Source organism: Uloborus diversus, chromosome 1, assembly GCF_026930045.1.
Source record: "Uloborus diversus isolate 005 chromosome 1, Udiv.v.3.1, whole genome shotgun sequence".
Lineage (NCBI taxonomy): Eukaryota > Metazoa > Arthropoda > Arachnida > Araneae > Uloboridae > Uloborus > Uloborus diversus.
The window spans coordinates 59,314,930-59,332,153 of NC_072731.1; the positions used below are offsets into that span (position 1 = coordinate 59,314,930).

At 32.5% G+C, this 17,224-nt stretch overlaps 1 protein-coding gene across 1 annotated transcript; it reads right to left on the reverse strand.

Moving 5' to 3' along the window:
• Window positions 1-1,633: 1,633 nt before the first annotated feature.
• Window positions 1,634-16,678, reverse strand: LOC129234588 (uncharacterized). Its single transcript, XM_054868611.1, has 4 exons — window positions 16,480-16,678; window positions 8,692-8,861; window positions 3,512-3,670; window positions 1,634-1,748 (listed from the first exon to the last, which is right to left on the reverse strand). Exons 2-4 carry the CDS (start codon window positions 8,838-8,840, stop codon window positions 1,730-1,732), a joined length of 327 nt encoding a protein of 108 aa, XP_054724586.1. The 5' UTR covers window positions 8,841-8,861; window positions 16,480-16,678; the 3' UTR covers window positions 1,634-1,729.
• Between the last annotated feature and the right edge of the window lie 546 nt (window positions 16,679-17,224).

Below are 17,224 nucleotides of genomic sequence, written 5' to 3' on the forward strand. Positions count from 1 at the left end.
AAAAAAAATAATAAACCCGGAGATCTTTTTCTAAAGTCTTGAAAGAAAGTTCAAAACTGATTTCATCAGTTAAAAAAAAAAAAAAAATAAATAAACTAGTAGAACCTCCGAAAATCCTTTCGTTTCTCCTTCAGTCAATAAAAGAGTCTGAATTAACGTTTTAAAAAACGTTTAGAAAAATTTTAAACTTTGCAAAATTTCTGGGAGCGAACGCGAAACCCCTTGCTAAGTTTGCTAAAAATGGTTTTAATTTGCGTCTTTAAGAGATAGAAAAAGAGAGAGAGACCTCAGTTTTAAAAACATTTTTCCAGGAAGAGCATTCCTGTAAAAATTTATATTACCAAAGACAGTCCAAATTTCTTCGTTTTCATTATTATTATTAGCAATTAGACTTTAGTTAAAAAAAAATATTACGATCACAACCCTTTAAACTCCTTTCCTTTAACCAAACGTTGATAAAATCTACTAACATAGCGTTTTTAAAACTACAATTCCAAAACATTTACGCGAGAGAACATCAGAAGCCTCCCCCCCCCCCAGTCACTAAAGGTAGCCTAAAATAGTCTTCAACTTCCTGAGAAAAAACAAAACAAAACACCCCCCGCACTTATTAGCCTCATTCGCCGCTTCGCGTGTTTAAATATTGAAGAATTTAGACTGTATATTCTGATAAAAAAACATAGCGCTTTCATTTTGGAAAGAAAAAAAAAAAAAAAAAATCAGCGAAATATTGGAATATCAATTTGCGTAGAGGGTAAACAGTAAGAAATAGAATATGTATTATTGAATTTTTGTTTTGGGAAAGCCATTTCTATTAGTCACAATCAAGTATTTAAGTAATTTCATATTCCTCCCAAAGAAAAATCCAAATGACTAACCTATTCATTCATTTCTCAAAAGAGAGAGAAAGAGAGAGAGAGGTTGGTTTTTACATATTATTGTTTTAAGTTTTTATAATCATGTGTAATTTTTCTTATTCAATGGCCTTTCTCTAAATTCTTAGCACAGGCATCGCCGTGCGGGTTCTGCCGGTGTTAGATATAGAAGAAAGCAATAATGATAATAAACCCGTTTTAATAAGATTGATGCAAGAGTTTTTAAAAATGGATCAGCAACAATAGTTTCTTGAGAAATGGTATGACACGGCCCCAATATGACTAGATAATTAAAAACTTCACATAAGAGAGAATAAAAATGTAAATTTGAATTTCAATTATCTTTACTAGTAATAAAGCTAAAGTCTGGATCTCTGTGACGCGCATAGCGCCTAGACCGTGAGCCAATTTTCATGAAATTTGGTAAAAAATTAGTTTGTAGCATGGGGGTGTGAACTTTGAAGCGATTTTTCGAAAATTCGATTTTGTTCTTTTTCTATTCCAATTTTAAGAACATTTTACCGAGCAAATTATCAGAACATGGATGTGTAATTTGCCATAACAAGGACAAGCAAATTATCATAACATGGGCGAGTAAATCAAACATAGCATATTGACGAGAAATTCATCATCAATTATTTGTAAATATACATCAGAACAAAATGACCTTTTAATTTTATATTACGGACAAAACCGTGCGGGTGCCACTAGTTTTACATAAAATTCAGGTTAAAAAAAAAAACAGCTTAAATACTTACGTGAAAAATAATCTTTCGCCAAAAAACGGAACGGGAAATATATCTCTTCTTAAACTGGTCAATTCGGCATTTCTGACACCAATTGAATATATATTGTTAAGACCATGGAATGCACCTGAAACATATTATCAGCTAATAAGTTTAGAAACTTTAAACATCCGTAATATCTTTAACTCTTATTCATAATCCGTGAACTTTAATCAAAACTGATAAATTAGAAGCGAAAATGAGCCTTTACACTTCAAAACTATGTCAAATAACAGGAATGAAGTCTACGATGTTTGACTTAATTCAAACAACTAGCACTTAATGAACCACAAAGCATAATTTTCTTTCTATAAATTCACAATTAGCATTCATAACTTCAGCATTTTTATAACATAGCATAACAAAAACGTTTACTGATTTTGGGATAAAAATATTGAGAATACTTGTGGTTCAACTTTGGGTTTTTGTTTGAAAGGGCATTAATTCGAAGAAGTGCTGCAGCCCAGTAAATACACACACGTCTAGCCGGTGGGCAAGCACACAATTTTTTTAATTGTTTCTTTTTTGGAATTGTATAGATGGATGAGTTTTTAACTCAACTAAATAAACACTTTTGAAACCGCAATAAAAGTACTGTTCATCAAAAAGGGTGTGTTTATTCACTTGTCGTACAAACCTAAATGAAATCGCGAAGTATAGTATGAAAAAAAAAATGAAACGAAAATTTGCATTTACTAGTATGTTTAAAGCCAGGAAGTAACAACAAATAGACAAATTAAATGTTTTAAACAAAGATTTGGTGTGGACTTTTACTGCACGCATCTCCTTTGAAATTATTGCTTCAAACGTTTAGAACAAATTATTTGTATAAAGCAAGAGATACTATTCACGTTTCTGACTATATGAAGCAGCAGTCATCCAAAAAAAAAAAAAAAAAAAAAAAAAAGCAAGAAATAAAATCAACGAAATCTAAAGCAGTGTACGGCTTAGGCGATCAGCTAATGGAATAGAAGTTAGTGATTCCATTTATCACTGATAATCGTGAAAAAATAACGTTGTGGAACTCAAAGTCAGGTTAAAAGATTGAAAAAATAACCGACTTACTAACCTAAAACTCTAAAAATAAAAAAAATTTGGATCAACATGCATTAGGGTAACGGGACCAGCAATAGACGAGGGTCCAGTAGCAGACAGTCGTAAATTTGGATTTAAATTATAAGAATTTTAGGCGGATAAAACGGATGTTGCTGTGGCCCATGAATACGGTGCAACCAGAGTGAACCAGTTGGTATTTACAAGGAAATGGTGGAAGGTTATGAACAGCGACCACGAGATCAGCTGAAGTTTCATGTTCATTTGAATTTAATAAGGTTTTAGTTCTGAAAATAAAGAACTTTTGCACATTTTGAAGAGGGAAGGGGAATTTTGTCCATTGCCTCATCCTTTCCTCATCCTATCTCTTACGGGACAATCATTTGATTTTTCGGTGTCTGTTACTGGGGACTAACTTCTTTTTGAAATTGAGCAAATAAAAATAGACTTAACTAGTTCAGAGGATCCAGAAGCAGTCAGACGTTAGATGAGGTGTAGTTGCATGAGAGAAAAAGTTTTTAAAGTCTAAGTACATTAAAAGGCTCAGGAAATTGAGTTAACTTGAGAGCGATATCTTAAACATGTCTGTTACTGGTACCGTTACCCCTACGATTTTTTAAAATAAAAGAAAAAGTAAAAAAAAAAAAACTTATAATCCAGCTAAAGAAATTATAAAATACGTGAAATTGAAACAAAAAGGAAATGAGATTAAATGAACTCTAATTGATATCTGAAAAGTATTGAGAAGATTTTAAAATATGATAAAATTACATAACAATGCAATCAAACATGAAATACCTGCTTTGATTGTTCTTGTTTCGGTTCCACGTAAACTGATATATTTTCATACCAGTTGGTAAACTCCTGCCAAAGGTTTCATCCAAAACTCGAATTCTAGTATCAATAATTTGTAAGTCGTATAGATGGATAAGTGTTGTTAAGTGATTCCAACTGGTTCTGGAACAGAAGAAAGGACATTACGTATTGATTAGAAAAAATGGAGACCATGAGCCCATAGATTCCCACTAGTGTAAATCAACTTTGGAAAACGTTTATTGGCTTTCCAAAAGCGATTTTATGCATTTTTTTTTTTGTGTCTTGAAATAATCAAATCTACTCGTTTCTCTGGATATCTTTTCGTTCTCATTTCAGGTTTCAATAAAAAAAAGTTTAATGTGACTTTTGGGCTCAAGCCCTTAAAAATGTAAAAAAAAAAAAAAAAAAAAAAAAAAAAATAAAGATAAATGAGAAAATAAAAAAACAAGCAAAAAAGTAGGATTAATCGATAAAACTCGGTCATAATGCTATTAATGTTTCAAAAATTGGAATGTACTCTGACACTTCGATTTCGTTATTTCAAAATAATTTTAATGAATTTCTATTCATACTGACACGCATTAAGAAAACAGTACTGATGAGCCTACTAGTGCAAGTAAGCTCATTAGTTCACATACTTTTTTATTTAATGAACTGTAAAACGTCTTTTGTTTTCAAATTTTTGCTCGGTGGTTAGGTAGAAAACTGAAACGATTTGTATGCAAGATGGGTTTTTACATGAAAAATACTTTAGGACTTAAGTACTTAGGACTCTAGTATTGTTATAAAACTATTTTCTTCTGTATATACCAAAATTGAATACTTACTCATGTGGGTTGTTTGTAAATTTTCACATACGTCATCCCATAATTTGTTAAATTTAACATTGTTGAATACATACAAATTGATAGCGTATTTAATAAAAACAAATGTTGTTATAAATTAAATTAGCAGTTCTTCAAAATAATAAACTATTTATTAACTGCTGAAATCGAATGAAATATAAGCATTTGTACAAATCCCCACATATATAAAATTGCGAATGATTGAGTAACGCTGAGATCACCAAGAATGAAACTTGCGCCACGGCATGATAATTTGATAATATTTTTTGGTAATATTTGACATGTAGGGAAAACTTTTTTGACAGTGCTGAACTGAATCCGATAACTGAACTGTTTTACTGTTAAGACTCATTTTAGTTAATGAAGAAGCGTAAAAATGGTCAACAGATAAAGCTATGTACTGGAGTTTAGGGTTAATCGACTGGAGTTAAGGTTAAAATTTCAAGTATCAAAACATCACCAAACAGGCAATTGCTGTGTTCAAATGTAGAAGCAAATTTTCTCCCATCATACCTTGACGGGCGATTTTCTATTATTTTATTAAACGTGAAACGATTCAGTATTGAATCAGACAGAATTTTTTCATTAAATAATAATAAAATAGCAAACTATTAATGCAATTTGTATACTTTTTGTTAAGGCCAATAAATATCATTACCTGCTTTAAATATTCAAAACTAGTAAAAGTAAAGTTACCGACATTTTCCCATTTCTTTTAATTAATATTCAGTTGGGTATCGAAGAGCACCGAATTTCGACTAGAGAATCCATGGGAAAAAAAATTCTATGAATACATTTACGTAACGTAACAGCAAAATTTTGATGCTTTAAAACTCATTCAATAAAAAATAAAAATCTTTGAGGGAAACAGTTATTGTTTTCTCAGATGAAAAACGTTTCTTTTATCACCGATTTTTCTGTTGATTCTTTATTAGTGTGTACATTGTTTCTGAGGAATCGTTAGTTCATTTTTTGTGAAATTTCGACTGTTGCTTTTGATTTGCTCACTTTGTCATTTTTTAATTATTTGCATCTCGCTTAGCCGTTTTTTAATTGTTTTCTAGATTTGTTTTGGCAAGTTTATGAATTAACTTCTATTAATAGATATAAAAAGTTTTACAAAAAAAAAAGAAAAAAGAAAACAGGATTTGCTTTAAGTAAAGTTTTTTTTTAGTAACTTTTTTCAAACGCGTAATTCTTTAAATGTATTAGATTAGTTGAACATCATTAATATAAGGTTAATTTATTAGGGATAAATGTGAGAGAAAAAATCTAATGTATTAGGAAATTTTAGTTTCTCCAGCGCACTTTTTTAAAGAATCACCATTATTTTTCCTTAAAACTTTTCTAATGGTTAATTTTCTAATCGATAAAATAATGGTAGCTTTAATATCCACTAAGCAAATAAAATATATATTAGAAATATGGGGAAAGAGTAGATTTGTTATGTATCATAATTTCAAGTACATAAATCACTATTAATTAATGCCTTTACGTGGTTAGAGTTCTCCATGGAGATATAAAGTGTCGAATACAGGAAAACTCCTCAGCTGTTGAATGTATATGAATTTTTTTTTAAAAAAAAAGGAGGGTATAACAGTACTGTTCACTCACTTTTGACAAGAAAAAATGGCATATTGTTAACTAAGAAAATTCTACCTTAATGAATCTAATCGGAAAAAGAAATACATTTGCGTGTTTCGCACGTTTCGATATGGCTTTGCTTTGAAATTGGCAACTGGTATTCCTACAAACTTACACTAGCTCATATGATCCTCTGAGATTGTGCTCAATCCTAAATTATTCAGATTTAATAAACACAACTACCATATGTGCGTCATTAATAATAATTCACAGAAATTCGAAAAGAAAATATCTAGAAAAATGAAAAACAATGCTTTAAAACATGGCTAAAACCCTTGATTTTGAAAAATTTAACCTTTCAGAAACAAATTGATTTGTATTTTATACATATAATTTCGCTTCTTATCTTCATTTAAAAAAAAAAAGGAAAGACCCCCCCCCCCAGAAAAACAGAAAAATATACATATATACTTGCTTACCCGGCACACCTTGTCTTGTCACAACATAAATGTTTTCTGGGATTCATAAACTCTGTTGGATAATTTACAGCTCCGTCAGAATCGCAAACTGTATTGATCGATTTGTATGATACTAAGTCGCCAGGTCTCGAAGTTTATAAACCGTCAACGTCCATATTTTTTGCTTATAAATATTACTCTGCCAGCCACGCATGATGCATGTATTGTGTGCGTACATTGCGGTCAATGAGAATATTTTCTCGAATCAACGATGGTGCTGAAATTAGTGAGCAATTTTATGCATTCAAAATTTTCATAGACAGCAAATTTTCATTCGTCGATATCTGACAATGGGTCCGAGAATTTGTCAGCCAATGGATCTTGTAGCAGCTGGACGTAAATGTTTTAGCTGGACCTTTTCAACATTACGATAGGGTGGCGAGGATTTCAAGTAAACTTTAATCTCATCAGCGACTTTTGAATGTAGAATGAAGGAAATGTTTGTCTGAAACCACTTGAAGAGAGTAACAGAGTGCCTCGTTACCTTTTGATGGACACTGCGTCTGAGTTATTTTAAATATTCAGTGGCAGCTTAAATGCTGAATGAGCTGTTCTGCATCCATCTAGTAAAGTTGCTGCAATGCCAAATGATGCAACGGATAATGCGATGTCATCATTAGATCATATTTCGGCGAGAATTGGCAAAATGAGAAATGTTTATTTAGTTTCACATGGCGCATCCCCCCTCCCCCGAAAAAAAAATGCACCTTGACCCGCCGAAACTGCCAGAGGTATAATCGAAATGTCACTATTCAATAAAATTTGTTTTTCTTTTTGTTTTTTGACCCTTTTTTTTTCAAAATTGGGAATCAAAACATACCTATAACCCCAAAGTTTCACCCTTCCATTCTTTAATCGTGAATTTACCAATTATCAAAATACCCATGCAAAAGAATCAAAGAGCAAAATTTAAAATCATTGGAAAAGTCTTGCTTAAATTATTCAAACATTTTATTTGTTAACAAATAGCTGATGGCAACAAATAAAAATGTTAAATCTTTGAGAGTTTTTCGATGTTTTGCCGAAGCGTCGCGTCATTTTGACACTTGGTAGACAAAAAGTTCTAGATCAAAGCACACTAATTACCTATCGGTATGATATATATACATTGCGACCTATTCTCATACCTGCCAAATACACATAAAATTTTTTATAAAAAACGTTCGAGCCGTTTCGGAGGAAATCAAACACAAACCCGTGACATGACAGTTTTATGTATTAGATTTTTTGACTTTTTTTTGTATTTCTTTTATTTGGTGTCTAAAATACCTATATTCCCAAAATTTACCCCTCCTCGCCCTTTCCATTTTTTAATTGCAAATCTCCCAATTATGAAATTATTTCTGCAAAAGAATCAATGAGCGAAACTGAAAACCATTGCAAAAAGCCTTGCTTAAATTAGTTTCAAAAATTTTATTTGTTATAAATAGAAAATGGCAATAGATAAAATTTTAAATCCTTGAGAGTTTCTGAAGAGCCATCTTGTGGGGCAATGTTGCGATATCTTGCCGGAGCGTCGCGAAAAAATTCTGAAAAGGGACTTCCTAATTACCTAGTGAAATGAAATATACTTTATGCCCTATTCTCATATAAACCAATTACACATAGAAAATTTCATGAAAATCGGTGGAGCCATTTCGGAGGATTTCAATAACAAACACCGTGACAGGATATTTTTATATATTAGATTATTAATGTATAATGGACAAAGTCCCTCAAAGATGAAAAATTGAATGTTCTACGAAATAAGTGCTCCTTCTTTGGCAAAAAAAGAAAAAAAAAAAAAGAAAAAATCTTTTGCAAACCTTGTTTAAACTAATGCCCTAAATCGTATGTAAAGTAGCAGCACGTCCGCCATTTTGGGGCTAAACATCGATTTCTTCCTACGTCTACTATGATGAAGAAGCGTGCTTTGCTTCTTAGTTGTGGTTTCTTTTTTACTCAATTTCAATCCACAATCAAATGGTATCTCAATCGGGAAGCTAAACGGGCGAGTTCATCATAGCAAACATAAGGAAGAAAGCACATTTAGTCCTGAGATGGCGGAGGTGTTGCCACTTAGCTGCGATTTTGGGCTTTAGTTGAAACCATTCTACTGTGCAATACAGTTTGTTACATTGAACTTCGTTTCGAACAACTTTGTAACAATTAAGCATATTAACAATTTTTCAACATAGAAAGAAGAAGAAGGGAGACTGCTAAAAACATTTCTTACCTCATAAGTTTTGAATTCACAATGTGTAATCTTATTATCAAGGACGGAGAAGTTGGTGGAGCATTAAACAAATCCACAAGCGTAGAATTTTTCACGGTTATCATCCGCAGTTTTACATTTTCAAATATGTCATGTGGAATATATTGCATAGTGGATGAATCAATCACCAACTGTATAAAAAAAATAAACAAATTTGAAATAGAGATCATTTTTCATGTTAAAGGAAAATTGACCATAAAATCAGGTGAAAAGGAAAACCTAGGCTAAAAAAATGAATAAATAAATAAAAAAAGGGTTTAGTGAAACATATATGTGACAGGTGCAAATCTTCCTGTTAGTGTGTAAATGTTTTTTTTTTTTTTAATTTATAGAAAAATAGTCTATCAAAAATGTATAAATATACCTTGTTAAGCTGATAAATTGCTATTAGGTTTTCCAATTCCGAAATTACGATCCCGAAACCCGCATGATATTTAGCAGGATTAATCCCGCTGGATTGAGAGCAAAATCCCGCAAGATTTCCAATCCCGCAAAGATTTTCTATGCAAAGGTTTTTCAACTTTTGCTTCTCATAAAACGAACATTTTCACAAGAATCATTGTAATTTGAATCACCATCCTCGTATTTATGCAAGAAGAGCAAGTCATTTTTTACATCTCATATGAAGAATGGTGCATTTAAGAGCACAATAGAAATAGAGTAAATTACTTTGAGAATGAATTGAAAGTCTCATTATGCAAGAAGAGCAAGTCATTTTTTATATCTCATATGAAGAATGGTGCATTTAGGAGCACAATAGAAATAGAGTAAATTACTTTGAGAATGAATTGGTAGTCTCATTATGCAAGAAGAGCAAGTCATTTTTTATATCTCATATGAAGAATGGTGCATTTAGGAGCACAATAGAAATAGAGTAAATTACTTTGAGAATGAATTGGTAGTCTCATTATGCAAGAAGAGCAAGTCATTTTTTATATCTCATATGAAGAATGGTGCATTTAAGAGCACAATAGAAATAGAGTAAATCACTTTGAGAATGAACTGGTAGTCTCATTATGCAAGAAGAGCAAGTCATTTTTTATATCTCATATGAAGAATGGTGCATTTAAGAGCACAATAGAAATAGAGTAAATTACTTTGAGAATGAATTGGTAGTCTCATTATGCAAGAAGAGCAAGTCATTTTTTATATCTCATATGAAGAATGGTGCATTTAAGAGCACAATAGAAATAGAGTAAATTACTTTGAGAATGAATTGGTAGTCTCATTTGCAATTTGTGTTTTTATACGTTCAGCAATTAAGAAGATGCGTAAAAATTAAAAACTTTTTCGAAAAACATCACTAAAATTGGAAATTCAGAAAATTGAGGTTTAGATAAAACTTAAAAAGTGAACAGATTGCAAAACTGCTGGAATAGCTTGAATGCAATGTTGGAGAACTTCAGTAAGCTTACTAAAAACAGCACTCAAAATCTCTAACATATTAAAAGTGGATGATATTTTTCTCCGAAAAAGCAACCAACAAAAATTGATGCTCTATAGCCAGTACAAAGAACTTGCCTATGTCTTTTTCACCGTGAACTAATATTATAAATAGGGTTGTTTCTTAAAATTATGTTTGATGAATTAGCTGAGCTAACTGTACTATTTGGTACGACTCTGAAAGATTCGACAAAATCTCGGAAGATACATAGGATGACTCGCAAAACAGTGCCGTGCGTTAAGCTGCTAAAGTTTTCGAAGATCGCTTCAAAGTGAGAGGTGAAATTAGAGAAGTTATCTAATAACTTTTACTGAGACTGAGACTTAGTGAGAACAATCGGCGTTCACCCTCTGCTGTAATGAATCAAATGCACTGATGCAATGCTCAAAGCTACAGTAGCAACGAGGATCTTCTCAATGCAAATTAAATTGGATACACCGATACACAAGTCAAACAGGCATCGTTTTTGTCCGAAATTTGCAGTTCTTGAGCAAAAACAAATCATGACCCTCATTAAAAAAATCTGTTTTACGAGGTTTTATTTTTTTTTCAAGGTCCGATCGATCGCGAAATGAAGAGCCCAAAGACAATGAAAAGCCTTTTATTAAGAATATGTACATACACCTTCCAACTACTTCTCGACGTTGTCGCCGCTTCAATTAAGACATTTGTCGCAGAGTGGTACCATTTTTTCGATACCCTCGTCATAGAAGGCAGCCGCCTGTGCTTTCAGCCAATTCTGTACGCTGTCGGTTATCGGCCTCGGAGCCAAACATCTGTCTTCACAGCGTTTCATGTGACCAAAGAGATGGTAGTGCCAAGTCTGGGCTCTATGGAGGATAGTCGAACACTGTCCAACGAAACTGCCGCAGGAGGTTTTTGGTTAAAACAGCAGTGTGCGGGCGCGCATTGTCGTGCAGAAGGACAATGCCTGATGAAAACATTTCTCTTTGTTTGTTCTGAATTGCCCTTCCTTCAGCATTCTGAAATAGAATTACAGCACGCACTTTACACTTAGCGGGAGGCGCAATTGTTCGAGGCATGCTTCCTCGTTCACTGCGTGCTCCGAAATAACAACAGCGACCTGATTCACTGCACAATCTTACTTCAGAGACTGCGCAACAAGTCTACGCACAGCGTCATTGGCTTGATTTTTCTAATTTTCACTTCGCGATTGAGTGGACCTTGAAAAAAAAAAAAAAAAAAACCACGTAGAAGCTGATGACGTTTATGAATGTCATTGCCAAATGTTCACAGTTGTTTATTCTCAGTAAAAAAATCTTCAGTGCAGCCACAGCACGCGCTTTTATCAAGCGCATTATTTTTTACTCCAAAACCTTTTCTCCTCCCATACGACAGATGCCTTGTTGAGACGCATTGGACTATTTGTGGACACGCTTTTGCGTATCAAACAATAGTTGCTAATTGGTATGTGAATTTGCTATACTCTGCAATTGCTGTACGGAATTTGAGAAAACTACTAATGCAAATAATAAAAGCAGTCCTTCCTAAAAAGTTTAACGTTTTCCATTTGACACTAAAAATTAGCAATTAGAAGCCTATCGGGACCCCGAGAAAATTGAAGTCCTAAAAACTTAAGCACAATACTATATGATATTATGAGGATGGGTTTGGAGACTGTTCCACTTAACTTTTTCATTAATAATAACATTCGCATATAATCGATGTAAGGAAATGAAGTTTTGATTTTACATACAATTTTAGCAACTAAATTAAAAACGTAAAGAAGTAATAACTTTTAAGGTATATTCAAAACTGATATAAAAAATATTCTAAAAAATATTCATTTCTTCTCTAACTTGTCATTGTACTGCCGTGTACAGGTAAACGGCAATATCTGCAGATCCTTCGATTTTCATTTTTTTTTGCAATTTGGAAATCTATATTACTATAGTTTTATGGTACAAACATGTTTATTTGGTTGCCGCTGAAAAAAAAAAGCATTTTTTTAAAATCAGTGGTAATTAGCAGTAACTGCTTTTTTCCGACATTGTGCAAGAAGTCGGCAGTATGTACTTACTGCTCTTTACCTGCCCACGGAAGAAAGGAAACTTTCTCCCGTGGTCTGGTAAACGGCAGTAACTGCTTTTATTGCTACATTTTAAAGGTGATCGGCAGAATGCACATACTGCTCTTTACCTGCATATGGCAGAACGAAAACTTTCTGCCGTGGGTAGGCAACCGGCAGTAACTGCGAATTTTTTGATTTTGGTTTTTTTTTCATTTTTGATATTTTTTGCCTATAACCGTTCTGCCGTAAGAGGATAAACGGCAGTAACTGCAAAATTTTCCATTTTCATCTTTTTTTGCATTTTTGAAATCTATATTACTTCACTTTTATAGTACAAACATGTTTGTTTGGTTGCCGCTAAATCAAATCCTTTTTGTAATCCGTGGTGATTAGCAGTAACTGATATTATCGCTACATCGTGCAGGTAATCAGCGTTATGTATTTACTGCTCTGTACCTGTCCATAACCGTTGTCCGACGAATAGAACATAAATGAATCGCTGCTAAAACTTGCACCAAGACGCAAAAAACCGTTTTTCGCGATTTTCTTTTTTTAACTTAACGAAGCGCAAGCAATAGCACCCCGATGGGAGGTAATTGTGCGACCTTTCAAAAATTTACTTTATTCAGCAAATTTAGAGACAATATTGCGTTTTATAAAATGATTCCTAGTCGCTTCTCATTAGATGTAGGTATGCATGCCAGGTCGTATTTTATCATTCGGCAAAATTGGGAATTACCGTCTCTCAAAAATTTAACTTCGGGCGTCCTTCAGCGCAAGAGAGACAAACTATTATTCAGGGAAAATTACCATACTTTATTTCAAATAAAGCCGAAAAAAACGTTTTGTAATGTCACAGGCCTCAGACATTTTTTAAACATGCTTTGATTCTTCATATTTGTGTTCAAAAAACAATAAAACAAAATCAGTTCTTCCTAATATACAGTTATAAGAGATAGCATACGAGTAAACACAAGCAATACTTGGCAGACGATAAATAAACGTGTAGCAACAGAACGATTTTGTTCCACGTATTTTGTTTTGTCTCAGACGATATTTTTTATAATTTTTAATACTTAGCTGATGCCCTTTTAGTTGTTCGATGAGAGCCATTGTGAACACACGAAGCATTTCTTTTGCCTAAATTTTCATAGAGATTTATTGCTTTATTGGAAAGTGCGGAATATTAAGCGATTTGTCGTAATTTTAAAAAATGCCTAAAGAATCTTCCAGTTGCCAAGTGACAACACAGTAACATAAAAGAGTTTTCGATAATGCCGTAAGCAATCAAAACATATGCGTTGTCGACTATTCGTTGTCAGAGGAATCGGAGCAAGAGCACTTATCCAATCCATCCCCTACACGAAATTCCTTATAGAATGCTGAAGTTCTTCTCCGTTTTGCATTAAATTTATATCAAGTGAATGTATGTCATTTCGTTTGATATATATTTAAATTGTATCTTTTTTAATAGTAAATTTACAACCAACACACACACTCATATGTTTAAAATAAAATATATTATTCACTTTGCAATAAATATACTTGGTAATAACTTATCTCCTCCGTATTATATCGAATCTGTAATTATTGATCATGCAGTAGTATATTGTGAAGTTACTGATAATTACCAGTCAAAAGTGTATGAAAATTACTAGTGCAAAGAGCAGGTAAACGGCAGTATCTGCTTTGATCAAAATTTTGATTGCAAAATCAAAAATGAAACAGACAACCCAAAAAACATTTCAATATGAACAGATAGAATCACCTAATATAAATTTCAATATTTTATTTATGTTCGTGGGAAATCAAAAAAGGCATTTCTTCAAATATCTCAAAAACTCATTTTTGTTGATACTGCCGTTTACCTGCAAACGGCAGTATTGTACGGTAATTACTTGAAGACAGTGGGGAAAGAAAGGAGCAAATGGTCTAATCTTGTGCAAATGGAGACTTTTTTCTTTACTGCATGTTGTTTATTTTACATAACCTGAATCGCGTTAGAAGAACATTCAAGCTATGTAAAATAAACAACATACAGGCGGAGTAACGATCTCGCTGAATCCTGCTGTAAATATTGAGGATGTGTTGGTGTTGAAAGGAAAAAAAAAATAAATAAAAACACACATAATATAATCCGTGGCAGCGTATAATCCGCCCTCATTAATTTTACACTTTTTTAACAGATAATCCATGAATTACACGCTGGAAAATACGGTACAACCACTTTACTTTTAATTTCAAACGCGTACGCACAAAAAAAAAAAAAAAAAAAAAAAAAAAAAAAAAAAAAAAAGTGGGCAAATAAATAAAATAAAAAATAAATAAATGATTGTCTGAAAAAAGTGAGGGGACCCGAGCCCCCTCTGGCCCGTCCCACGATCCGCCACTGCTAATGGTTCTTTGTTGCATATGCTATGCTTTTTTCCCCTTTTACACCATAACGTTTGTAGTTGCGAAAAATTTTTTCGCTCAAATTTCGACTCAAATTTTCATTTCCCTCACTCCAAAAAGGATATTGAGTGGTTTTTTTTCGGGTTGTCCGCACGTCTGTCTATACGTACATAAGTGCGTATGGACGACCAAATTATCAATTTTGACGATCTCTTCGATAATTATAATGAGTTTTCTCATGACGTCTGTTTATATGTAACGTTACGTACGTATGTACGTATGCATGTATGTGTATCGCATAACTCAAAAACGGGCTGCCGTTGAAGGTTGCAATTTGATATGTAGACTCTGAGTGGGGTGTAGTTGTGCACATCATCATTCGAATATTCCGAAAAGTGTCGTTTTCACGTACTGTGGAGGAAATCAGTGTTAATATCGATGCAAACTTCAGTGATAGCATAACTTGGAAACGACTTGGTAATATATCGACAAGCTTTTTGGCTCCAATTTGGTTTGTGGCAAATTGGGCGACAAAAATAATTTTTTAAATCTGGTCAAAAAAAAAAAAAAAAAAAAAAAAGGCTATATTTAGTGAGTAATCGATTAAATCATGTTACAAATGTCGATATTTGAAAAATGAATCGCTGTAAAACACATTTTGCATCGGTTCGCTATAAACTTGGCGTGTAATTAGTATTTTCTTGGCTTCCTCTAAGGCACTAATGGATACTTCCAAGTAATGGGTGATAAATATATGAAATCCAAAGTAAGCTTACTTTATTTTCATACTGATTCAGATATTTCTGCTGTTAGAATTTTGAAAACGATTAGTATCTTTTTCACTTTATGCTTTATTTAAGGGATTTTACCGCAGTAAATGTTATCTTATAACAACTTAAAGTTATCGAAAATTCTTTTCTTTAAAACAAACGCAATCAAATGATGCTTAAATAGGAGGCACCAAGCAATAAATCTTACGGCTTTCATACATTTTATTCAGGACCGTAACCAGACTTTTGTTTTCCCCGCTGAGAGTTTTACAAAACACACTTCTTTTAAAATCTATCTGATCAATAAAATTTTATTTCATTTGTGCATAAAATCATATTTTGTAGCAATAGGTTATTTAAATGAGGGGTACTGCTTTAAGGGCAGTTGAACAAATGTAAAAGATTACGAATTTATTAACTGAAGGAAGAAAAATCTGATGTGTACATGACGTAACTATACCCCTGTTGATTTCCTTTTTACAACTCAAAAGAATGGATGCATGAACTCATATGCTCATTTTGGAAGCAACGCTTCTTAAATTCCTATTTGTGGACACTTAATATGCTAAATACAGAGAGGCACTTTTAAATTAAAAGAATTTCATAGCTTTTGTTTGCTTCAGTCATTTAAAATTTGATGGAGAACGGTGTCTTGTTTTGTAAGAAATGATGTTCGCCACAACTATAATAAAAATAACTATTCTAGACAAAACACCAAGCTTTTACAATTCATTAATAAAATTTCATTTTTCAAATAAATTTTTCAAAAATATAACTGAAATAAAATAGTAATGGTAATTTTTTCAGACCAAAAATTATAATAAAAAGCATTTTTCGGAATAGTTTTATAAAATTTCGAACGGGATTTGAATCCTTAAAACCAATCCCTTAAATACGACCCTGATTTTATTCACTAACTGCATAACTTTTGGGGAATATGTAAGATGATTTAATAATCAAAAAAACTATGAGTATTCAAAATAAAATACGTAATCAGGCCTTAAAAATCACAAAATCTCATGCTGCAAATAAATAATAAAGTTTTCAATAACAAATCTGCACGGAAAATGTTGCAATTCATAAAACAGTTTTGCTCTAAATGCACTTACTTCTATGTAGTTACCCCCAGCCAAATTCTTAAACACCTTTCTTAAGTCATCAGAGTTAAGAAGTCCAGAACATGAGATTTCTCGGCTTATGGAATGGCATGTGCATGGTTTTATTGCATCCTCAGGTGGGCAATTGGAACCATTTGCATCAAAACCATGCGCAATAATAACCGGCAACAAACAAAAAAACGTCACTAATACCGCGTTCATGGTTCTTTTTTAAATTACGTTACCAGTTGGAAAAATAAATCTTTTGCAAATTTTGTTCCAAAAGAGAAACTCTTTTATACCGAACAAAATTGCTATCTTTTTTTCAGATTGCATCCAATCGAAAAACCAAACAGATGGTGCATTTTAATCATATGATAATATTAAAAAATATCACGACCCGAAATTCGTGGGAAAGTTATGGAAGATAAATTCGAAACAACTACGTCAGCAGCAAAAAAAAAAAAAAAAAAAAAAAAAAAAAAAAAAAAAAAAAAAAAATTTGAAGGTAAAAAAAGGGGTGAAATACCTTTTTGCCGCTGTTCTTTGAAATAGATTTATTCAAAAAATAGAAACTGTTAGCATTTCCTTTTGTTGACAGAATAGTGTTTTTTTGACACATGATTTTCCCATTGAAATCCATCAAGTTTGTCCTCGGAAACGTTACAACGGAAATTAAATTGATAAATTTTAAATTTTTCTGAAAGTGGTTACATCACACTTGCTCGAATATTTCTTCAATTATAAAACTATCTGG